General features: G+C 31.8%; 3 protein-coding genes across 3 annotated transcripts; all 3 read right to left on the reverse strand.

Annotated features, from left to right (window-relative positions):
* Window positions 1–1,842: 1,842 nt before the first annotated feature.
* On the reverse strand, window positions 1,843–2,878 carry LOC108733237 (elastin). The gene is made up of 2 exons (XM_018464325.1): window positions 2,769–2,878; window positions 1,843–2,597 (listed from the first exon to the last, which is right to left on the reverse strand). Exons 1-2 carry the CDS (start codon window positions 2,778–2,780, stop codon window positions 2,112–2,114), a joined length of 498 nt encoding a protein of 165 aa, XP_018319827.1. The 5' UTR covers window positions 2,781–2,878; the 3' UTR covers window positions 1,843–2,111.
* Window positions 2,879–11,432: 8,554 nt separating this feature from the next.
* LOC108733275 (bifunctional endo-1,4-beta-xylanase XylA) lies at window positions 11,433–13,423 on the reverse strand. Its single transcript, XM_018464369.1, has 3 exons — window positions 13,313–13,423; window positions 12,796–12,937; window positions 11,433–11,691 (listed from the first exon to the last, which is right to left on the reverse strand). The coding sequence occupies exons 1-3, from the start codon at window positions 13,322–13,324 to the stop codon at window positions 11,504–11,506; spliced, it is 342 nt and encodes a 113-aa protein (XP_018319871.1). The 5' UTR covers window positions 13,325–13,423; the 3' UTR covers window positions 11,433–11,503.
* Window positions 13,424–21,851: 8,428 nt separating this feature from the next.
* Window positions 21,852–23,769, reverse strand: LOC108733224 (serine/threonine-protein kinase prpf4B-like). The gene is made up of 3 exons (XM_018464314.1): window positions 23,689–23,769; window positions 21,959–22,554; window positions 21,852–21,879 (listed from the first exon to the last, which is right to left on the reverse strand). The coding sequence occupies exons 1-3, from the start codon at window positions 23,767–23,769 to the stop codon at window positions 21,876–21,878; spliced, it is 681 nt and encodes a 226-aa protein (XP_018319816.1). The 3' UTR covers window positions 21,852–21,875.
* Between the last annotated feature and the right edge of the window lie 2,941 nt (window positions 23,770–26,710).

A 26,710-nucleotide genomic window follows, 5' to 3' on the forward strand; every position in this document is an offset into this window, starting at 1 on the left:
CGCGGCATCCTCATTATTCGCCTGTAAAACCACATTTCGAACGCTTTTAACCTTTTCTTTTCCACCGCACCCACTGTTCATGTTTCGCACTCGTACAGCGTAGCGCTCCAAACTTAAACCTTTAACAACCTTTTTCGAATTTCTAAATTAACCGTTCGCGAGCATAGAAATGACTTCCTTTTATTAAAGGCGACACGATCCTGCGCTATCCTCTGCTTTATATCCCTACTACTCCTTCCGTCCTGACTTATCTGACTTCCTAGATACCTAAAATTAACCACTTCCTCTAATTTTTCGTCTACTATTTTTATATTCGTTTTTTTCCCTACTTTTTCTTCCCTTGCATACCAGTATTTTTGTTTTACTTTATTTATTTTCATACATTACTGTTTTGTCAATATCACTTCCATTTCCTTTATAGCTATCTGTAACTCCTCTTTGCTAGATGCTAATACTGCTGTATCGTCTGCAAATCTAAGCATACCAATTTTTTGCCCCTGTATATCTATCCCTATAGTTGTACTGTCTTTAATGATGTTGATCACGTCTTCGATGTATAGATTAAAAAGTAGCAGTGACTGGATCCCTGTCTAACTCCCTCCATAATATTTACTTTATAAGTATCGCTTTTCTATCTCTGTAACTCATCCCTACATTTTTAGGTATATTTAACATCTTGTCCCATTTAACATTGTCAAAAGCTTTTTCTAAATCTACAAATCCCATGTACGCACAATTTTTTTAGTTTTTCTATCGTTTTCTCTATTGTTACCAGTAAAGCTAGATTGGCCTCCCGCGTTTCTTTTCATTACATTGAAACCTGAAAATATTGCAAACCCTATAGTAATATTTTAAAGTTTCTATTACACAAAAAATTAAATCAATATCAAGTCGAACAAGAAAACTCTACCCAATTTCTGAAAGAAAAGCTGCCTTCTCAGATATTTATTATTTTTTAAGATGCGAAAGTCGAGAAAAATACTAAATAAATATTACCTCTGATTTTGTTCTATATTCAGTGGAAACCAATAGATTGAATTTTTTGATACCAGGTTTGGCCAAAATAAAAAGGACGACCTTTTATCCTTGATTTAGTTAGATGAAGACACATTTTGAGGCATTTAATATAGTTACGAAGTTTTGTAAGGAAGTAAGGAATATACGAGAGGTACATATGAATCTTGTTGCAATGCGTGAAAAGTAAATATTTGGTAAAAATATTTGGGACAGCTTTTAAATGTACCATCCACATAAACATTGGTCCCACGACAAAGCTCTCCTGCACCCTTTAGTATAGACATGTACCTATCAGACGGAATTTATGTACCTACTGCAAATGGCGTGATGATTTAATAGAATTCAATATGTTCAACAAAGTCGAACAAAAAAGTTCATGACGCTGATTGCGTTTTAGGTCTTGTTGGATCTCATCAGCACGTCGCAGACAGTTTTGACATACCACAGGTCAACTCTACCTGCTGTCTAGAGTCAGTATTTTATGAAGTACTACAAACGGCGTGATGTCTAAACTGTCTGCGACGCGCGGATGAGATCCAGCAAGATCGAAATCGCGATCTGCGTCTGGCAGTTTTGAGAAAATATTGACCACCTTGATCTTCTTCGTAACTCTAAAAGATTATTAGTGTACTTTGGACGAAATTTAAACTAACCCCAATAACTGTATCGGGTTTTAATTGTACTCAACAGTAATAAATTCTTTTTTTTTTGGTAATTTTTTTACATATATAACTAGGCAACTTTCTAACCTTTCTATAGTGAATCAATATCAGTAGTATCTGAAGGAAGAACTTTTCTACATTACTGTAAAAAAGAAAGAGAAACTTTTATATTAAATTGCTTCATTTATTTACAAAAATATAAACATGGAGATACTCCATAGTACATTTTTTTCGAGTAGATACAATTGCAAAAACCATTATGCTACATATGAACGGAGAAGAGTCAGTCTAAAGCGCCTCTACTTGAATTCAGCACCATTAATTTTGTTTAATTAGTCAATTAACGGGTACAAATGTTAACCAAATGGAGCTACTCCGTTATATGCTTGATCGAGGTAATAAGATATTTGTTTCCTAAGTCAGACAGTCGATTTACCATTTCTTGAGCAAAGGTCCTGCTGGTCCAACAATACCAGAGGGTCCCGAAATGACAGCACCGGCGGATGCTGGTACGAGACCAACTGGTCCTACACCTGGAGCAATTAAACCTGGAGCAACACCTGGGGCAATAAGTCCTGGGGCCACAGCAGCTTTGATAAGACCTGGACCAGCAATGAGACCTGGACCACCAATGAGACCTGGACCAGCAATGAGACCTGGACCGCCAATGAGACCTGGAGCACCAATGAGTCCTGGTCCACCAATGAGACCTGGACCGACAACAACACCTGGGGCACCAATTACACCTGGAGCGACTAATCCTTTGCGGGCCCAGTCTTGAGATTCCAAAAGTCCTTCACCTCGATATTGGCTTTCCAGTAGGCCTTCACCTCTCCATTGGCCATCGTCTTCAGCCAAAAGAAGGCCAGATGGTTTTGCACTGGCGAAAACAGCCAAGCAGGCGAAGACAGCAATAGCCTGAAAGGAATTAAAGGACTAAAGTAATAAAATAGCAATATTGACCATAAAAAGATTTGCGAAATAGAAATAATATCGTTTTTTAGTTTAATAATCAATTAATTAAAGTACTAGTTATGAAATTATATAATCTTGAGAAGCAGGGGTAGTTCTTACCCCATAATTACTTACCAAGGTGTTCATTGTAGCAGTTATGATTTCTTGCACTGAACTAGTACAGAGTCAAGTTGAAATTCAACTTAAATAGTAACTCGACGGCCTTCATGTTTTACGTTAACACCAACTTTTTAAAAACTGTTGATACGTAAACACCACCACCTATGTACATATGCAGATCCATAAAGCAGCCTTTCCGACCAATCCATATTTTAATTAGTCTTTGCCCACATAATTGCAGGATTAAAGAAAAAATCCTGTTTATTCGTTCTGTTTTCGTAACATGGCATTACGTTCCTGCAAACATGTGGGCTATGGTTGTTATCCTTACACTTTTCTCTAAACATAAAAATGCGTTTATCATTATTTCTACATTAGTTACCTTTTACAGATTTTAACTATAAACTATTATACACACTTATATATAATTTTATAAATTTCAATAATCATCATTTATAAACGGCCAGTTTTATCTGTATCTTCGTATTATCTCATCGAAATCAATTTCGAGGATTAGCCTGTATACAGAAACATACAGGCAGGCAATATTATTTAAGGATCGTTTCTGCATTAATAGCACACAAATAACCACATACACTTAAAAAAAAGGACCACGTAAGTCCCCCAAAATGAGTCCATAAAAAGTAGACCTAACTACAATACCAAAACTAAAAAAATTTTTTTTGTGATGTTTTGATTCTCTTACGAGCCTTAAAATATACGACATAAACGGCCGTATCTTTTATTGTATTGACTGAGAATTTTTTCATAGCTCCAAGGGATTTCAAAGACCTGATTATTTGATATCAATTTATTAAATTGTTATCTCCACGCGTTCGTAAGAAAAAAGGTAACAGGCGGGCAACGAAGTGATCCTAGAAGGGTTCCTATTTTCCTATTGAGGCACAGAACCCTAAAAACGCTTGTTATTTCGATATTACAATATTCGATATACTGCAACTTTATTAAAGGTATATAAATGTAGTATTTATATTACACAACATTAACTCAAATCATATCACAGGTTTTATCCTTTTCTATAGAAAGTATTCCATTTCCTATTATATAAGTCACGTTTTATATAATTTTTAAAAAAATTTTGTTCCATCCAATTTACAATATATTTTTTTGAAGACAAAATAAACGTAATGGTAATAAAAGTGCATATTGCTTGAAATAGAAGAAATTATATTGTTCATTCCCTATTGTTGATCTGTATTATCTGAGGAAGTTCATAATCGTCAATGAAACGTAAGAGTTTTGTAATAATTAATTGTATTCACCCGATATGTTCAAGAATAATTCGTAAATTTTTACCCTTTTTTCTTTTCATAATTGAATGACTTCTTAATTGGTTTAAAAATTTCTTTTTCTAACATGCTTTAAAATGTAATATTAAATAATTATGATATTATTAGCAATAATTCTGTGTTCATTACCAATTGCTAACCTGTATTATTTCCCTGAGGAAGCTCATAATCGTGGGTGAAACGTTACATTTATGCGATAATTAATTATATTCACCCGATAATTCGTAATTTATTATCCTTTTTTCTTTTCGCAATTGAATAACTCCTTAAGTGGCTTAAAAATTTCTTTTTTGAAGATGCAATAAAATGTAACATTAAATAATCATGATATTATTAGCAATAATTCTCTATCCAATGTAAAAAACATAGAATACAAACTCATAACTGTAAAAGTAAAAAACATGTGTATACGTGCTCGCATATACCCATATAAATGCACAAATATCACAATTATTGCATCAGCCTATGTAGAACAGCCTATTAACCGATAGATAAGAGCATTCTTTAAATAAAAATGAAAAGTTGTCGTTTACACCTTTGTCACCTCGTGGGAACAATCGAATGGGTTTATAAGTGAACTTTAATTGCCATTTTAATATCAGATTATGTGAAATCGATGTGACTAATGTCGATTTTATCGTAGATTGAAATTCTTTTCGGACGTTATGATTTTTTTGTCGCCATATATTGATCCAAATTGAATGTGTATGGGTATGTTAACCATTCTTATACTCTAATTAAAACATCTCTTTAGCCATTGTAATAAATGATGCTTATACCATGAGTGTTCTTTACACTGTGGATTATATAAAAAATATTTAATTACTTAATGGTTGCAATTTTACCAAAAACGAAATTAAAACTTTTTTTTTAATAAATGTTGTGCTTATCATTATCATCATAAGGTCGTCAGTCCTAAAACTAGTTGGACACACACCTCCACTCTTTCCTATCCTGAGCAAATCTTCGCATTTCCTTAAAACTAGAACAACCCATATTCTTAACAGTAATCTAATCTAGGTCTACCTCTACCCCTCCTAACTCCCGTTTCTGCCTCTAATATATCTCTGACTAGACGTTCATGCCTAAGAAGGTGCCCTACCAACCTATCCCGCCTATTTCTTATTGACTTCCATAGAGTCCTCTGTTCTCCTATTCTTTCTAATACCTCTTCATTTCTAATTTTCTCTATCAACGGTATCCTCATCATTCGCCTGTAGTACCACATTTCGAACGCTTTTAACCTTTTCTTTTCTCCCGCGCCCACTGCCCATGTTTCTCACCCGTATAGCGCCGCGTTCCAGAAAAAACACCTTTAACATTCTTTTTCGAATTTCTAAATTAATCATTCGCGAAAAGTGACTTCTTTTTATTGAAGACGACACGACCCTGCACTATCCTCTGCTTTATATCCCTATTACTCCTTCTGTCCTGACTTATCTGACTTCCTAGATACCTAAAATTAGCCACTTCTTCTAATTTGTTGTCTTCTATCTTTGTATTCGCTCTTTCCCTACTTTTTCTTGCCTTTCATACCAGTATTTTTGTTTTACTTTTATTTATTTTCATACTATACTGTTTTGTCAATACCGCTTCCATTTTATTTAAACCTATCTCTAACTCCTCCTTGCTAGATGCTAATACTGCTATACCATCTTCAAATCTAAGCATCCTAATCTTTTACTCCTGTACATCTATCCCAACAGTTGTACTGTCTTTAATGATGATGATCACGTCTTCGATGTATAGATTAAAAAGTAGCGCTGACAGTGTGCATCCCTGTCTGAGTGCCTTTCTAATATTTACTTCTCTACGTTGCAATCCCAGCTCTATTGTATAAAGAGCAACAGGCAGTTATAAAGCTGGGCTACAACGTAGAGAAGTAAATATAAGGAAGGGCATCAGACAGAGAAACGTGTAGAGGTAGCCCTAAATTAGATTACTACTGCGGAGATTAGCTTAAGATACGAAAAAGTGAAGGTGCGTATCCAACCAGTACTGATTGCCTTATGGTGAAGATGAGCTACTCTTAATATTAGCTAAGGAATGGATAGGGAAGGAGAGTTAATAGTGCACAGTTACTAAAATCTACCTACACGTTCAGTAATTAAATATTTCAGTTTATAGAGATTCGAATAGTATTAATATTAATTACTCATATTATTAACTGTATGTAGAATTGCAAAGTTACCATTAAATTAAAATCGATGTTGTATGAAGTTGTACAAGAGTTATATGTTTAGCTGTTCTAGGTCATGCCTTTATCATTTTTTATTGAATTATTTAAGAGGTTGCTGCTTTTAAATGCATGCTACATTATAGTTAAAATTAATTCTTTACTTCTTTAATTTTAATTTTATTACTTCTTTTCATAATAAAGAAAATGCTACTTTTAAACCATATTCATACATATAAATAAAAATTTCTTGGCCAAACAAACAAATTCACCAGTAAGTAATATATCTAAATATGAAATCCTATTCTTCTGACTTTCAACAACTGNTAAGCTAAAGTGAATTTATTTTAAGTTACATTAAATATCTATTAAATTATCAGAAGATGAAAACGAGTGTACAAAAAATAACAAAATTACCTCCTCCGTTTCCACCTTGGCTTTCTGCTAGACCTTCTCCTTTCCATTGGCCTTCCAAAACACCTTCACCTCTCCATTGTCCATCATCGATGCTTGGTCTTGCCCATGCACAAATGGCAAAAAGTGATATAGTTAGGACTAGCTAAAAGAAAAGGTACCTTTTACATTTTTCTTTGATTTTTCTATTTTTTTGTAGTTTTTCCCGGAAAATTCTATAAATTACATTAATACTTAAAAGAAAAAATTTTTTTGACTCTTGTGGTTCCAATTCTGTTTTGATTTTTTATTATAACAAACAATTTGTAATTTATAAAGAGGGTGACATTTTAAATTGTAGTTCGAATAGCACCAACGTTTCGAAATTTTCCTGAATTTTTAAATAAAAAATAAAAAAAGTAGTACAATTACAGTTTTGATAATTCATATACTGATTGTGAGAACAGTTTATAGCATTATAAAGTGTAATAAACAAGTAATAAGTATAATGGGTTGTATACTTAGTGAGTAAAAGCGCCTATAAAGAATTTTAAAACGCATTTCCAACTATTTGGTGGTATCGTAGACATGCAAGAACAAAAATTTTTAAACAACCATTCTAAAATCCTGTAATCCTTGTTTTTCTAATATTGTCCTATTCAAATTTTAAAAATCTACTAAACCTTATAAGCAAGCGCAGAAGAAGCAAAAGAAGATATCTGTATTACTATAATCAAGTGAAATGGATTTATTACATTACTGGGAATTAAAAACCTAAATAACAATGTTTTGTTGGAATGGCAGGTGAACAGAAAAGTGCAAAATTAGAAAATAAAATCAAAAAATCCGAGAAAGGTCAAAAATGGGCGACTTCAAAGATTCACATCTCAGCTTCTACTGAACCTTTACCTAACTTACCATTTCTGAATATGGTCGCTAATACAGATAATTCAAGCATAAATAGACATACAGTTGCTCATTCACTTTATTTTTCGATTGTAACGGGTCAGTAATTTTTGCTCCAACGTGCATATAAAACACGTTCGCAAGACTCCAACTAAGCGCACGATTGCCAAAACGGTTCTTTGTTTTGAAGAAAAGGGGATGATTTGGAATGCCAGACACACAGAAAGTACTCGTAGTGGTTAATAAATTGTCAATATTGAATGAATTCCGGAGAGTATTGCAAATCATTCCTAAATATCGACTAGAAGGCGTTCTACTCAATTAGAGATCTAAATTTCGTAAATTCTAAGAACAGGTCTAAACCTCTTTCATCATAACCTAGCGGCAAGACCTAGAGGTTTTAGACCGTCGCTTAGCATTCGGGAGGACGCCGCGCCGGTTCGATTCCGGGTCCGTCTGTCTTGATTTTTTCTGTAGTTTCCTTGGATCACTTAGTCAAATGTCGGAGCAGTAATACTCCACAAATAATCTTTCATTCTCTTCTGTCTTCATTTCGCCCGTCTCATCTTTCTCACCCGAACCACCACCCACCCATTCCCACGATTCCTGAAAGGAGGCTGAAGAGGTTCTTCCGCCCTACCTTCCCATGTAGTCCGGAGGGACTGCCCGCCCATCAGCATTGCTGACTGGTGGGGATTAAACACACAAAAGTTTTTTTTTCATCATAGACCTCACACCGCCGACCTCCTAAGGCAACATTTTTCGAACCGCATCGTATCGGAAAAGGGTGATGTGAGATAACCACCGTACCCTCTCTGGACTTCAAAAAGTTTTTATTTGTGGGTTATCTCAAAGATAATGTATATGTTAACAATCCCCCAAAGATCTTGGCCCTAAAGGATAATATCCAGATGAAATGCTGGAGAAGAATCTTTGAAAACTCTGTGAGAAGGTTGCGAGCAAGAAAGGGAGATCGCTTGAAATAATTGGTTTTTAATTACCAAAATATTAAAATATCTAGAATAAAGTTTTAGTTTGTTGCATAGGTGGTTAATATATTGTTTCGCTTCAATTTTCCATAGAGAGCAAACTATTTAGCAGATACCTTGTTATTGGCCACCATGTAAGTAAAGCCTGTTCAAAATTTGTTGATAAGTAAAATTCTCAGAAACGAGACAGGCCAATTCTCGAAACCCAAGGATCTGTCCGTACTTTCCCATACATACACTGGCGTACATTTAAATCTTCGTAGTGATTAAAAGTTCGCTGGGAACTGGATAAAACATACACACATTTTTAATTAATACAAACCAAAATGTAATTATTGCAAACGGTATGTAACAGATCAATAATAAATAATAAGAATAAAGGCAGTTGTTCTTAACGATTATTAAAAAGCGCGACAGAGGGTCTGGATACAAGAATCGAAAAAATTAACAGAATATTTTCTGATTTTCTAATACACTTGTGAGTTGCATTTATTTACCTGTTTAAATGTTTAAAAATGTGTTTTGTCGAATACCCAGCGAACTTTCAATTACTACGAAGATTTAAATGTACGCTACTGCTTATATGTGAAAGCCAGGACCAACCCTTATGCTCAGAGAATTGACCTGTCTCGTTTGTGAGAATTTTACATCAACAAATTTTGAACAGGCTTCTACCTTTATTTTAACCTAAACTGTGAGTCATTTAATGTGGCGGCTGAAGTAATAAAACTTCCAGAAGTTAATTTTGTCGAATAGCTAACATACGCAGAAATAAGAAGGACGGCCAGAATTTTATTTAGTGACAATGTTAAGAGACAATAACCCTTATTGAGTTATCTTTGCAACTGAAATTCGACAAGAATGTTGTACTGCCTGCGCATCTCTCATATTTCCATAAAAAAGAGTAGTGGAATTCATTTGAATACATCCTTCTGAAAGTTTTCAAACTATTTTAACCTTTGTAAACACATATACATAACAAAATATAAAACATGTTTTATTTGAATGGTGTCACAAATTGTAGTTGTACTTAGGCTTGAGCAAAGGCGATCTATTGTTGGCAATTTTATTGCATGAGCTGCCACTTCAAATGGCTCAAAGTTTCTTTAGATTTGTAATAAGGCAATTTTTCATTTTCACATCGCAATTATACATCAAAATATCGCAACGATAACGAGATTTCAGGATGAAAACAAAAAGTCGTCTTATTAGAAAAAATATTACGTTGAACTATAAGTGTATAAGCGCTCAAGTTCCAACTAAATACTTGTCATTCTGACAAAAAAATACTATTTACGTTTTTGATTCCCAGTAGCATAACAATTCAATTTTACATGTTAAATTATACCAAATTGCCTAACCAAATAAACCAAGCATGATTTTCTAACATTTTTATATTTTTAAACGAAAAACGTCTTTTAATCCATTAAATGTAGAAGAGGTTTCCATGTTACAATACCAACTTCAACAATTCTATCCATATTTATAATATAAAACTATAACATATACTAATTACAATAAAATACGACCAGGGATGACACCATGTCTTCCAACCAAAGGTCCTTGGATAACGATTCTTCCACGTCTATTCCCTAATGCATCTTCTATTTCTTCTCCTACTTCCTCAACTTCTTCGAAAATCTCTATAAAACAAAATATTGATGCATATATTTATTATCACAAAAACTAAATGCCTCATTGCTGTTCAATTTAAATCCAAAGGCTTTAGATACAATGCAAAAAAATAATCAAATATCTCAAAATTTTATCACAAAAGCAAAAAGGTTGTATGAAAACTTGCAGCAAAATGTATGAGGGTAAATTTGAAATTTAATCAAAAATTGAAAAGTACCAATACTATAATATAAAGAAGTAGTACAATTACAGTTTTGATAATTCATATACTGATTGTGAGAACAGTTTATAGCATTATAAAGTGTAATAAACAAGTAATAAGTATAATGGGTTGTATACTTAGTGAGTAAAAGCGCCTATAAAGAATTTTAAAACGCATTTCCAACTATTTGGTGGTATCGTAGACATGCAAGAACAAAAATTTTTAAACAATCTTTAAGGGTTGTACGTATATTTTGATACACCTATTTTCATCAATTAAATGATAATACTAATGTATATTTCTTTAAGATCCAACGTTTGTTTAACTTCATTGCACAATCGTTGCAAACTGCGAGTAAAAACATATTAAATGCAGTTACTAATTTCTTCCCCAAGATTATCAATCTTAAATTAAAAACAAGCAGTTGTATGGTGAATGTTTCCATAATTAATATATAAAATCAATCGCCAACGTTTCGCCTTAAGGTAAAAATGTTTATTCAGTGTAAGATTATATATAAAGTCCAGAAATCAATTTTTTGTAGATGTTTCGGAACATTAACAAATAATATAATTTTCATCCTTAGCTGATACCTTATCTAATTTCATTCCTTAAATAATCATTACAAAGGTTTTTTGTATAAACAAACTACCACACAATTTAAAATAATAAATAATTAAAATACCACGTACAAACGAACTGTAACGTTATAATCTTATCCTGAAGAAATCTTTTCAGTTTAATGCGAAAAGCTGGAGGTTGATTATATATTTTAATTAAAAAAACCGTTGCCTTACAATTGCGTGTGTTTATCAAAAAAAATAGTTTAATCAGTTTAAAGTGCTTAAAAAGTTGTGTATAATTATGTAGTGAATAGAAAAATAGCGCACTTTTCAGAATATAGTATCTTGTCAAGCAGTGATAACAGTGACGAATAAGGAAGGTTATGCTTATTAAATTTTTAGTGAGTGAAACAATCAAAAACGGACAGGTGAGTTCGTGCAAGTTTATTAATGGGTGTATAAAAATTGTGCTAAAATTGTAATGTGCAAAGATAAGAAAGTGGAGTATTTTTAAAATTTTTATTTACAACAAAAGAAGATTAGAAAGAAAATAAGTAAATTTTGGTATTATATTATTCACCAGCCACCGTCCCATTCACCACCACCGTGCCAATCTTGTCCATTGTCCCATTGGCCGTTATCCCATTCACCACCGTTCCAATCGTGGCCATTATCCCATTGCCCATCATTCCATTCACCATCACCGTTCCAATCATTACCCTGATTCCATTGACCCTCACCTCCATTATCCCAGTGGTTCCACGCTAAAAATCGTTTCACAATAAAAAAGTTGTAGAAACACAAACTCCTTTGATAAGAATTAACAACAAAATAATCACTTTGACTTTTTAAGAAGTGGTTAGTTTTTAAAATAGAAGGAGGAGACTGTGGTAAATATTAATTAAAAAATTAAAAGGAATACTCACCCCTAATTACCACAAATAATTATTATTTGTGGTAATTAGGGGTGAGTATTCCTTTTAATTTTTTAATGGTTAGTTTTTAATATGAAAATTCATTTGTCGAATTTTTTTTTACTGCACACTGTTGCTGTTGTCATCTCTCGTAGCTTAGTGGTCATTGGTGTGTAAAGCCAAAGTCTCCCGGGTTCGATTCCCAGCGAGGGTGTGACAACAGCAACAATTTTCCCTCATTAATCTGAGGTAGTTTGTAGTTAATAACAAAATTCGACAAATAAATTTTCATATTAATATTTCATACAAAATAATCAGTTATTAACTATAGAGTAATAATACCGAGTAGCATAAAAAAAGATACAAACTATAAAAACAAATTTTAATTACTGTGGAATGATTCATTAACGAGTTATTTTGTGTCCAATAAATTAAAGAGGTCTTTAAGAATCTTGGCTCATTCTCAAACAAACAAAAGTTACATATTTCATTAAAACATTGATAAAAAAGCTCCAGGGAAATCAACTTTCAAATTGGGTAGTGTCACTTTGTATGCTGTTCATTAGCAATTACTCCACCTTCAGTAATATATTGTTCAGATAATAACTACCTGCAGGTAAAAAGTAATTAATATGCGTGGTAGTCGTATCACAAATGTTACAGAATTTAGAAAAATTTCCACACAGTATACAGTCGACAACAATGCCGGCGTACACCTTCTTTATAAAAAACGTAACTTTGTACTGAAATATCATTGTTGTATTCTTTCTTTTTTTAATAATACTCATCTTAATCATCAGTCTATTTTCCTTAAAGCAAAACAGTTCTCTTTTTTATAAAACTGTTACCCCCTTAAACTTAACTTAAGCTAAAGTGAATTTATTTTAAGTTACATTAAATATCTATTAAATTATCAGAAGATGAAAACGAGTGTACAAAAAATAACAAAATTACCTCCTCCGTTTCCACCTTGGCTTTCTGCTAGACCTTCTCCTTTCCATTGGCCTTCCAAAACACCTTCACCTCTCCATTGTCCATCATCGATGCTTGGTCTTGCCCATGCACAAATGGCAAAAAGTGATATAGTTAGGACTAGCTAAAAGAAAAGGTACCTTTTACATTTTTCTTTGATTTTTCTATTTTTTTGTAGTTTTTCCCGGAAAATTCTATAAATTACATTAATACTTAAAAGAAAAAATTTTTTTGACTCTTGTGGTTCCAATTCTGTTTTGATTTTTTATTATAACAAACAATTTGTAATTTATAAAGAGGGTGACATTTTAAATTGTAGTTCGAATAGCACCAACGTTTCGAAATTTTCCTGAATTTTTAAATAAAAAATAAAAATTTATGTATCTAGATCAATAATTAGTCTTAATATTGTTGATTATATTTTGTAATAGTTTAAAAAATGAGTTGTCTAAATATTTTCTCTTATATGATAAAAAAACAGTAAAAAAATATGTCTTACTGTGACTCTCATGGCAGTGGCGTTTTCCAAAAGTCTCCTTTGAACCAACTGAACGGTAATAAACAAGAATAGCCCTCACTTTATATATGTACAGGTTTAACTGTCCTTCAATTAAATGTAGATTATAACATATTCAATAGTTTAATAGCAATTTACGTTACAATTTGCTGGCATGCTGGACATTCTATAGCCTCACCTTTTGTCTACTTATGTTTTTACTCCCGTGTTTGACACCGTGACAACAAAAAAGGATAACAAAATAAGGAAGAAATGCGAGTGATTGCCTCCCATTTGTACTTACATACATGCCAATCTTTTATATTTCGACTGTACTGACAACGGAAGTTTTTTATTAAAAAATAGAACATATAATTCGGAAAGTAGGACTTGACATTCATGCATTTGCATTTTTATTCATTTCATTTGTAATAATTAGTTAAAATAACATAAAATTTGTTTACATTTTTTACTATATTTGAGTAGGTATTAAAAAATTCACGGTAGGTAATATTATTTATGTTTCCAAATTTCTAAAACTCAGGGTAATGACAATTATATTAAATAATCGCTAACACTGGCTAAATTAATAATTTTAATAAAAGCAAATCATTATTTACAGTTATTAATATTACTGTAAGTGTCATTTAAATATTGTGTTACACTACCTTTAATGAACAAATGTTTTAGTAATAAAACAATATCACAAAAATTGTTTTAAAGGAGTTTCGGATAAATTTAGTTTTGCAGAAAAATAAAAGAATGAGAAATAAAAAAAATGATTTCTGACGGTTTTAAAAATTGGTAAAGCTATTATTCGTTTCTAATTGGATTTTTACTATGCAGCGGCTATTTTGTTTTACTGCTTATTTTTAACAGCTGCACTAAATCAAATTTTGAAAATGTGTTTCGTACTTTTTAATATTTTTTTGCAAAAGTGTTTTATTTACTAATTTTTGATAAAATGTTCATTAAATTATGCTAGAAGGTCAACAACAAAATTTAAATAACAGAATTATACTTCTTTTGCGTATCAAACAATTACCACCAACCCTTATTCATGGAAGAAGTCACCATCGTTAAGAAGTAAATAAAAATAGAAGTGGTACACAATAGCTTGAAGTTTAATTGAATTTCACAGAAAATTTAAAAAATTATAAATATTGTATTGATGAGAATATTTTTAGAAAAATTATTACATTTAACAATCTTGCTTGCAAGTTTAGAAAGTAAAGCATTTTCCTTTCAGCCGAAAATCAGATGTACCTTCTAATTAATGTAAAGTTAATTATATCTCATCATATTTTTAGCCTAGGGCAGCTAAAATTAATTTGTTTTGTAAAGAACACAATCATCAACATAATCACGATTGACAGTTTATTTATAAACAATATTTCGTTCAGGTTCAGCTAAAATAAATGAAAAAAGAATTGTCAATTACGTTTCTTAGAAAGACTAAAGAGTGAAAATCACAACCTTTTGTCTTAAATAAGGAAAACATTTGTATTTGTCGCATATTTTTAGCAAAATAAATTAAAAAACTAAGAACAAACATCTTCCCAAGAACTACTTAAACAGAAGGTCTATTTGAGTCATTTTTGGTCATAGTATTATTTTGTTTTACAATAATCGGTAATGCCAAATTCCCTCCCGCAGGTAGTTTTGGTTAAAATATAGATAGTCGAATTCCCTCCCGGGTACTAGCCGAGTTCCCTCCCGTTCATATCAGCTCCGATAATTAAGTTAACGACTACTTACCGATTTTATTTATCGAAAATAAATATATATTTATAGTGCACTTCAGTACTTCAGTAAATTAAAGATAAAATAATTTCAGAAAGAAAACACATATCAGTTATGAAATGTTTATTTATTTAATTTTAAAATGGTTTCCCACTACCTTAATAAATTCAATGTTTGGAAATTCGTGTGCGTCTAACTTTTTGATGGAATCATCTACAAAAAATTTATTAGTTTTAGTTTGTCTTGTTAACAATTTTTTAAAATTAGATGAAACACTTCGTATTTTAACATAAATTTCAAATTTAAAAGTCTAGTAAAACAAGGTCATCCGCCGCCGTTGGGAGGCAATTGATGTATAATTGGGAGGGAATTCGACATACCGAAAATTTTAACCCTAATTAAAAACAGGTATTAGGGAGGGAACTAGGCATTATCCACAATAATAATTGGTCTTATTAATACGACTGTGAACTTGATATTGAATGTAAGCTTTTGTAATTTTCTCTGTAAAATAGAACAAACTAATTTATGATGTGAGGGGTAGATATAATGAATTAATTTGCAACATTTAATTTCACCGAAAAAATGAAGCTTCCTATTAATATGTGCCTGCATAAATTGATCTTCTATTTATATTTGTACGCCAGCGACTAGTTGAGGACCAAGTATTACCTACATATTACATGCAATACATTAACAATAAAGGGGATTTTGCGAAAATCGCATTGGAAATTTTTTTTCTTACGCATTATACCATACCCTGCGAACCGAATTGATCCAAAAGATATCGAAATTCAAAAAATAACGTATATATTCTCGGATTTTTCCTTAAAATCATAGTTTCTTAGTTGTGAACTGTAATGTACTGCGGGCAATGCCGCAACGGTAACCGCATGTATAAAATGTGGGCACAATACGGAAATTTCTTATTGGAATTCAGTTGTAATATATTTAAATGTACTCACGTGTCCCTTCTAATAAAAATACACATGTGCGTTAATTGTGTGTGGCGGCAAAACGTTACTTTCATATTTATTACAAACAGCACGGTGCGTTTCTTACACCGCATTCCTGAAAATCCCTATTTCCTTTTATGTTTAGAACTACTGATAAATGAACATTGAAAAACTTGATGCCATACCTACTGGCCGCCTCATATAATATGTAAGTGACTGATAAATATAATTGTATTTACTGAACCATATCCACACGTCGCGCCGGGTGGTATAAGAAAAAATGTTATTGTTATACTGAAATATCATATAAGTATGTAGACTGTAAGTAAATAAAAAAAGCTGTTTTGCAAGTTATTATTAAATTGTGATATATAATAGTATTTTCTTCATTAAAAATAATAAAATAAGTAATTTAACTTACTGTTTACTAAATCTAAACAACTAAACTGAAACTTAGTGATGAACAAAGTAAAACCAAAAGCAAGACTGTCTTGTCTATTAGGTCTTGATCTTGGACTTGCTCAAATATTTCTAGTCCTGGTCTTGGTTTTGGTCTTGAATGTTAATTCTTGGTCTTGCTCATTTAATGAGACACTTATGTTTATTTTAATAATTCTTCTATGTGCAATAATTGTCTTAAATGCTGTACTTTCTATCATATATGCGAGCGTTTTATGACTTTTAAAGAAAATAGTGTCGATAGTTGTGAGAGTTATGATAATTAGAGAGATTACTCTTTCTCCAATGCATAAATTGACCTTTTGGCGAAAAACAGTACAAGATACTTGAAAGAAGCAAAAATACCGAAAAAAAATATTTTGCCTCTATATTTCAACCATGTTTTATCCAGACCTAGGGACAAAGGACACTTACTCTGAGGACGTTCTTGTCGATCCTCTTTTTCAAACAGTGGTGAAGTTTCAATTTTTTTTTTTAATTTAGTGTTATAATCTAGTAAAGCAACTAAAAAATTCAAATATAAACTGCTCTGTTCCGAGAAAAGAAAAGTTGTTTCAAATAGTTTAACTCATAAATCCAACTTATCACTACTGAAAATGTAAACTAAACTGTTATCATAATAACCCTCCTAATGTGTTCATGCTATTATTAGGATATATAAAATTTTCCCAATTAATACAAGTGAATGGTCAGCTTCTACATTTTATTGCAAAAATAGCCAAAAAAAAACATACACAATAGCATACAGTTTAAATTGTAATGGAATAAATTTATGAATAATTATAAGTTTTGGACGAATAATGTTGTTTAAATAATTGCAGGTACAAGATTAACAATTGGTCTGGATTCGACAATAGATGCGGAAGGTGAAATGATAGAAATTCCAGGTCTGACAAGAGCAGCCCTTCCGGTTGAAGCAGCAGCAGTAGCTACTCCAGGAACAGCAATAGCAGTTGGGATTCCAGGACGAACCAGTGGCAAAGGTGCAGCAAGAAGGCTACATTCGCTGAAGGTTACAACTGCCAAAAACACAGCCATCATCTAAAACAAAATTGTGTATGAGAAGTCACTGTAAATAGGGAGTTTTCCGGTAATAACAAAAACGATAAATTTTAAATTTAAGGTAAGTATATAAACAAGTTAGAACAAATAGAAACAGGAAAGTATATTAAAAAACAATTATAAAGATATAATGTTACATAGTATCCATAAATTCTTAGTTAAATCTGATATAAAGTTAGTACTTCTAAATTATTTACTTAAAACTGCGTTAGTAGGTCAATTAGCGACAGTTTGAATAGCGGAATCAATAATAATCAGGGGAATCGACTACAAGATCACGAAGAAAGAGATAATGCAGGGTGATGAGGCGGCTTGCCGTCTTCATCCACCCTGTGATAGTTTCCTGCCATTTTCTAAGTTTCTTAATTATGTTATTATTATTATATTATNTGTTTGAATAAATAAATTATTTTTATCCATTAGCTGACGTGAAATTGTTAAATAAATTGTCGACCAAGTTATTCCAAATTATACTAATTTGCCTTTAATATTACATTAAAGTAAACACATATGTGTAAAAATCTATACATAAAATACGTTGCTGTACAACAATAATAATAATTATTATTATTAAATTGAGCTTTCAGTAAAACGCATTATTTTTGCGTAAAATACTTGCAATTTGAATGTTGAATCTAAGTAGTTATAATCTATTTTAATCACATAAAGATGTAAATAAAATCCCTTAAAGACATTCAAATAGATTAAGTACCTAACTTCTTTGAAAGAAATATTTTCATCGAAAATTCTTGTTTAGTATTTATACATTTTTGTAGATCATTATCAACTATTTTTCTATTATTTAAAATCCATTTTAAATGGACAATAAATGAATTATACGTGTAGTAATTGTTTATTGTAGCACAAGAAGTTCAAAAGTTTAGTAAAGCATAATAATATCTGGACTAAATCTATCGACTGACCGACGTTTCGATTAAAGTATTAAAGTTTCTTCAAGGCTACAAATTTATACAAATGTGTATATTATAGCATAACTTATATTTTAAATAAAAAAATATATAAGAAAAATTTCACCACTTAAATTGCTAAACTTAGTCCTGTTAATTTATAGTACGGGAAAAAATATGAAGTTGCATAATAACATCTCTTCAATTTGCTGTGAGCAGCATGTACATCAAAAACATACATAATAAAGTCATTAGTTAAAAATTGTATTATTTTAAATAATTTTCATATTTATGCTACAATGCACGCAGCTGTACAAGTAGGGATACATAACTTTATAGACGGTTTTAATTTCAATAAAGAATACATGTTATTCACTTATTCATATCAATACTAAACAGCAAATCGCGAAAAACTATTCCCATTATTTTTTTTATCATTGGGTAATGCAAAATTTTAATAATGTAGCATATGCTAAGTTGTTTAGATAAAATTTACAATATACATATATAAACATTACGAAGAATACCGAATTTAGATTCCTTTTGCAGTAAAATTATGTAACAAAACAGCTAACTTTTTAAACTATTTGAAGTTTCGGTCTCCATTAACCCTATTAGCCAACATTTTCGCAAATTCCGTTAAAGGTTAAAGTATTTTTTTCGCAACCGGTCATTTCATTCACCTTGTATTGTATTGCATTAAATTGTAACTATGTATAAAGTTTACATTTTTACGCATTCAAATAACAATTGTGAATAGGTAAGTCGTTAAAAGTTTAGGGAATATACCTGTACCAAAAATAATTACAACTCGTATCACGTGGACCAATTTATTTCACCAAACATAAGAAAAATGACTGGCCAAATTTGAGCCGCGCACCGAGAGTTTCGTTCATACTTATAAAAGGTAAAATCAACTCTCAAAGATTTTTTCCGCGTTTCCCGACTAGGTATGTTTGAATTTTCCACCAAAATTAGTCCCCCAAAGGTATAACTACATAGTACAATTAAAAAAATATTTTTTTACTGTAAGAAATTCGTTCTATGCAGCATTAACGGCCGTATCTTTTGATTGCGTTCACTTAGAAGTTTGATTATTTCAAAGCTTTAAGAGATAATGTATAAATAAAACATACCAAAAAAATTTTAGAAGATTCTACTCTCACTAGTAAATAGATTAATTAATGTGGGCCAAACAACAATAATTATTAATTAAAACACTGACTCATATATAATAAATAAATAACTTTTTATCCCTTTCGCTTACTGAATAATAATGATATCGCATGCACTTACCGCAAAAGCTTTCATGTTGTCGACGGTTCTGTTTCTGTTTTTCTACTCTAAAAATTGAAAAGGTTTCGAGCGCAAAACGAACATTATGTTATCGTATTTATATAGCACCTGAAATTGAGGTAATAATTTACCCCGCCTACTTTTGATCTTGACAAGTATGTTAATAACAAAGAGTGGCTTTGTGGCTTTGTGTGTTATTATATTTACAATTTCCTGTTATTTTTTTAACTACTATTTCATCATCCGATAGGCCATTCCCTTGTTTTTCTTACATTTTTTCAATGGGGTGGTTACTGACCCGCAAATGAAATTACGCAATTTATGTATGCGGTATCATAATGTAAAACCTTTTTCTAATTGCGGTAGGTACTTTTCCGGCAGGTACATTTTTATAAACTCACAATCAGTTAAAAATCAAAATATACAATTACATGCTAAGTACATAATGTAAAATGGAACTCAGTTAATTAGTACTTATTCAGTGGTTCTTCATTAAAATCATCAGACTACCTAGTCAACTTTATATTTTTATTACGTAGGTACTATAGCCGTTTGAACATAAGACCACTTCGAACTCAATGTTTTTAAATAGTGAAGTATGATGATATGATGCGTTCCACATTGTTGAGTAGACCTCTTTGAGGGAAATTCGATTAATGTTTTCCATTCTTCAATAACTTAATTAGTTTTTGAGAAAAATGGTTACAAACTAAAATGAAGTTGATTGTAAATATCTCAGTAGTGCTCGACATTCAAAGTTTTTTGCCATGATCTGGGACTGATTTTCCTCTTTGGATGAGAACATTGATGGCACCGTCAGGGAACGTTGTGAGGTCATAATGTCCTTCACTGCGGTTGTACCACGCTTCCACATAGCCTTAGTATTCCGCGGTTATTATTTTTTTTTGCAAAAAGCTGTTGATCGATGTAAGTCGTTGTATTTTTCTTTTTAAGCACATACCGTGCTATGCTTGGTTTTTCAAGGAATTTTTTTTCTCAAACCTTCAAAAGCAAAAACATGTTTGTATACTAATCGATTTTGTCAAAAATATAAACATAATTTCTTCAATTTTGCTTCTAATCATCACGCAGTGCAGTTTAACTATTGTAAAGCTAGAATGTTGCTAGATACTCTCTTATAATATGAATGTATAATAGATAACAACCACTCACGGTAAGGGTTGGTGATCTCGTAATTATTTAATTTAATTCTGGCAATTGTATTGTAATGTAATGACAGGCCGAATTTACCACTGCCCTTATGGGTAGAGGACACAACGACACTACCAGAAACTTATCCTGTTTTATAGTTTTACCGAAGCTTACGAGAAATTTATTCATATTTATTTATTGTTCTAGTTTAAAATAATTACAATAAGATGATATTATGAACTTATACTCAATGCAAACTCAAACTCATAACAAATAACAAAGGAAATTTTCGTTTTTTTTTACGTTCACTGGAAAATACTTTTTATCTATGCTTATTAATATTTTTAGAATAATAATTACAAAATTGAGAAAGAATATAAATTCAATGATTCCGATTTATCCAAATTCAGTTAAAAGTACGAGTTATTTACTTAATGAATATGTCGTCATACTTCATTCATTATCTATGTATGACGAAAAGACATTCTACAACATAGAATAAAACGGTAAGAATACCTAGTAAGAAAAACGTACATAAATTTGCAATGTTTCTTCATTGAACTAGAGAGCGCTTGTGTCTTGCATTTCAATAATACAATAGACGATTTCTTCCATTAATTTCATTTTGTAATTTATAGGTCACAGAAGTAAAATAATTTCAAGAAATTTAACGTTTTTTTAAACATTAAAATTGGTTAGTATCCTACTGTTCGCAGGAATGTTTTTTGTAATTTTTATTCGGGCACATTCAATCATTTAAACAAAACAAATATTTTTCGAAATATTTATTTATTACACGTCACATTTTAACAAGTTAACTTTAACATTCTCAAAAGCTAATTTAAACATTATTTACTGTACAATTTTTTTTTATTAATGAACATTTGGGTAGGTACATTTAGTAAAACTACACCACTAACTACTCGTTCAGTTGTTCTAGTAAATCGTTTGGTTTATAATTACACACTGCTTTCAAAATCACACGGCAGTTTAACTAAAAATATAAAAAATAAATTATTTATACATAATACGTATTTTATTTATATTTCCAAGTTTTATCCACTAACACTTACCATTTAAAAAGTTTCTTAAATAAATTAAACTTTTTATGTCCTTTGTCCCTATCTCTGTGTCCTTTGTCGTCTCCCCAGTTCCAAACTCTGACAGTGTCTTTATTTCTGTCCTCATCTCTGTCCCTATTTCTATCTTTGTCTCCTCCCGAATCCCAATCTCTATTTCCCATCCAACTCAAATCTTTATCTTTATATTTGTCTCGATCCCCATCATTGTCCCTATCTCTATCTCTATCTCCGACCTTGTCACCCTTCCATTTCCAGTCGCTATTTCCTATCCAACTCCAATCTCTATCTTTATCTTTGTCCCGATCCCTATCACTGTCCCCATCTCTATCCCTATCCCTGTGTCTGTCCGTATCTCCATCTCTAACTCCATCCCTGTCCCAATAGTGTTCACTTTCGTCCTTGTGCTTCCATTTATTCCAGTCGAAAGTCAGTGGCAATGCAACGAGGTCATCGTGTGGAGTTAGGTGAATCGAGGGTGATATTGCTAGGGGTACGGAATGCAAAATTGGAGCTGGGACCAACGAAGGAGTGATATCCCCATGGCCCGCCCCAACATGAGCCACAATAGTGCCCAAAACACAAATTATCTGAAAACCGATATTTAAATCTGGGTTTCATTAAAAAAAGTACAAAAGTTTACATTCAGCACACATTTTATTGTATTTTCCTAAAATCGCCCGGAAATGTGTGAAATAACTTATATTAGACACATTTCCTAGGAAATCTATACATTTCTTAAATAGCAATCGGAAATGTATTACATTCAAGATGTCAATGGGTACGCGGGGTTAGCAAAGCGAGGGGAGGGTATTGCGTTATCCGATCAATTCACAGATAAATCTAATTCTCAGTTTACTAAAGTGTTTTATTAATTTTATTCACAGAAAACATTAGTTTTAAACAGTTTCTAGTAATTTCCTAGAATTTCATACAATTCCTAGGAAATGTGTACATTTGGATATGTGTATATTAAAAAATCTTTGAAACAATATTTTATAGATTTCCTAAATAGCCTCGGAATTGAATACATTTCCTAGGAATTGTATACAATTNAAATCTGCCTTCTATTAACTGCATAAAGTAACTTGTATAAGTTTATAAATTTATCCATACTTACTGCCACAAATTTAGACACAAAAAAAAACAAAGCACGTCAAATAAAAATGAATGATCTTGAAACACGTATCTAACAATAAGAGAAAATAATCAAGACAAGTTAACTAAATTCATACTCATCACATTTGACTGTTCTTATTGTTGACACAGAACTTACCAGCAATTTCATTCAGTAATAGACTAATACGTAGGGTTATATCTACTAATACAACCAATCTTAATAACAATTCCGACATTTTATAGACTTTAACAGAGGACTGTCCTTCAAGGTACAGCTTTCAATAATTATTTTTAAAACAACCAAAAACAAAAATGAACAACAAATATTACTATCTCCGCTTTGAAAGCAATTACATTGCATTTCTTTTCAACAGCGGGTATATTTAAAAGTACTTACATATTTTATAAATAGGCATAAATAGGTATGATAATATGTAACAGAACAATTGCGAAAGAGAATTATGAAGTCAGGGTTCAATTTTTCGGCATTAACTATTAAACTAACGATTCATTTCTAATGCTTGTTTCGTTTACAGAATGACTTTACTATCTTCTTCTTCTCTTAATTGTTGTCAACTAAGAACAAATTTCTCACTCTCCATTACAGAATTCTTCTGTATGAGCTCATTAGTCCAGATCCTGAAGATCTCTCGTGTGATCAAATACGAAAAGTCGCAAACAGACATCTTCTTTAACGTGGTACAAATTCAAAATCCTGAGTGTTACCGAAAATAACTGCAAATATAACTTTAAAACAATTTTTTGCCCTTGTTTGAACGCATTGCGTCTCTTGTAAATAAACTTTTTCATAACTTTAAATACACGACTTATAATTTTTGTGAATTTCAAATCGATGCATAGCCTAAGTACTATATAATTCCATTACACCCTTCGGATATGGAATTCTGATAGGTAATAATAGTTATATTTATAACTAAAATTGATTAATCGTTTTTAATTCGAAGGAAAGAGTGATATAAAATAATAATATATAATCACTACATAGTATAAAACAAAGTCGCTTTCCCGCTGTCTGTCCCTATGTATGCTTAAATCTTTAAAACTACACAACGGATTTTGATACGATTTTCGTTAGTAGATAGAGTGATTCAAGAGGAAGGATTGTATATATAATACATTCATAATATAGTAGGAAAACACTGATAATTTTGGAGGTTTCTAATGTGATGTAAATAAACACATTTTTTGCGCTTACATTGCAAACGCTGGATGAACCCTACGAGATAGATCAAAATAATATACTACAGTATTGTACACCTTAAGAAGGTCTACAAAAAAGTCCGGGATGGTATATGTCTATCTCTTAGGTTTAACCCACAAACACTATTTCTTATCCTTTACTTTTTATAGTGGCTTATTTACCATGCGATTTTAAGCAATACAGCATTAATTCTTATCCAATTAAGTACTTCAAATACATTGTGCATTTAATATAGATCAATATGGCCTTTTACCATGTAATTTAAATTAATATTTTCGAAGATATTACAGATTTAAAATGCAGGGACATAGCGGTTGCGGCGGTATCGGCCTTGAGGCCGGTTTGTATTGTCTAATGACAAAAAAGCTGTGATTGTTGTATATAAAGACATTCTGTAGTATATGCAGTATATTCAGGGGGTGACTTTTGAAGATTTCCCCTCCTCGAGAATAATCTAAACAAAAAAAATGTATTTAGTATAAGCATTGCACCCTTGCGAAGCTGGGGCGGGTCGCTAGTAAATAATAAAAAGGAATTATGTATTGATTGTCTCTACAAAGTAATCCAAAAAATAGCGAAAAAATTTAACTCAGTTAGATGTACCTAATATGAAAACATTGAATGAGGCCTTGTTGTTTGTCATTTTAAGTTGTTGTTAGTTGTAGGGAAACAGGGTGAACTTTGGATTTTTAGATATTGCATATCATACTTTCCATTTTATTTACCCAATAATACATGGCATATAAATGTAGTCAATGAATAAATTAAAGCATTGGTTTGTTATTGTATTTACTACTAATAGTTAAGTCAACAGTAATAAATCATGTCCACTCAATAAAATTCTCACCCTCTTTTTTAAAATGTGGAGATGGTCTTAAATCCTTATCTTCCTTAATATAACAATTCACCTGCATTTTTGTTTGCTTCTAATAGCACAATGGGATAAAGATTATTTATTACTCACAAATAAAGTCTTTCGGTAAATATTTCACATAAATTCCGTGAACAACTAAATGGAAGATGTCTTACGTCCTTGCTATTCACTTTCTTTGTTAAAATCGTTGTTGTTATCTTAACATTAAGGCAGATGGGTAGCTAAGGTCTAATTGTAAAAAAAAATGTACTTTAAAATTATAGCAAGATTGCGTTTACGTCATTTAATAAATTATAAAATGTCGTTGAGTAATTGTTCTAAACGCAATCTACCAATAACGTTACTGAGTATGTACTTATCCAAATAATAACGTAATTGAAAACAGTTGCATTGTAATAATGGTGAAAGTTTTCGCTTCCTGGATATTGAAAGCGAATTTATGGCGGAACAGAGACAATAACATATTTTTTTCGCATGAAGATGCAGCATGTTTTGAGAGTGAACTTGGTTGATTATTAATTGAAAATTCAATTCCTTTGGATATGAGAATACACAGAAAGGTGCAACCCGGCAGGTACTCTCTAATTGCGTTGTTAGTTGTGTGCATGTATGCATGCGAGTAAAAAATTTCACTTCTTTTGTTCATCAACCAGAAAAGGACACGTTTAAGGTGGGATCTTGGCGTTTGTTTGTACGATTGCCTGACCAAATGGAGATTGATAGCCAAACCTTCACTTTTATTTCGCGCTTATTATTACCGTACGTCAAACGTCAAATAATTAAACGAAACTTGTCGTCGACGCATTGTTAGTTGAACAACCGAACACACATGCGATTTTTGAACGTAGGTAATGTATTCAAAGAACTGGAACTGACAGAATGAAAGTGTTTTTTTTATTCCATGTGATTGTCCCACGTTTTACGTAACGAAAAATATTAGTACCCAAACGTATGAATGAATTCGAAATCAACGTCTTGGCGTTTGTTTCGACCATGCATCTTTGTGACATGTTTAGAGATGTGATTTATTTGAAATACTTGCATCATCATCATAAGTTCGTCAGTTCTAAGAATGGTTGGACATGCACCTCCACTCTTCCTACCCTGAGCTAATCTTCGCATTTCCCCAAAACCAGAACAACCCATATCCTTAACTATTTGCGAACAGTAATCTCATCTAGTTCTGCCTCTAATATGTCTCTGACTAGACCTTCACGCCCGAGAAGGTGTCCTAGTAACCTATCTCGCCTATTTTTTATTGGCTTCCATAGAGTCCTCTGTTCTCCTATTCTTTCTAATACCTCTTCGTTTCTAACCTTCTCTAATCACGGTATCCTCAACATTCGCCTGTAACATAACATTTCGAACGCTTCTAACCTTTTCTTTTCCGCCGCGCCCACTGTCCATGTTTCGCACCCTTACAGCGCCGTGCTCTAAACATTCACCTTTAACGTTTTTCGAATATACTTGCATTAAAAATATAAATGCAAAATACAAAATACTTATCTTGTATCTTGATAAAGAGACATCC

This window comes from Agrilus planipennis, unplaced genomic scaffold (genome assembly GCF_000699045.2).
Source record: "Agrilus planipennis isolate EAB-ADULT unplaced genomic scaffold, Apla_2.0 scaffold76, whole genome shotgun sequence".
In the NCBI taxonomy this organism is placed as follows: Eukaryota; Metazoa; Arthropoda; class Insecta; order Coleoptera; family Buprestidae; genus Agrilus; species Agrilus planipennis.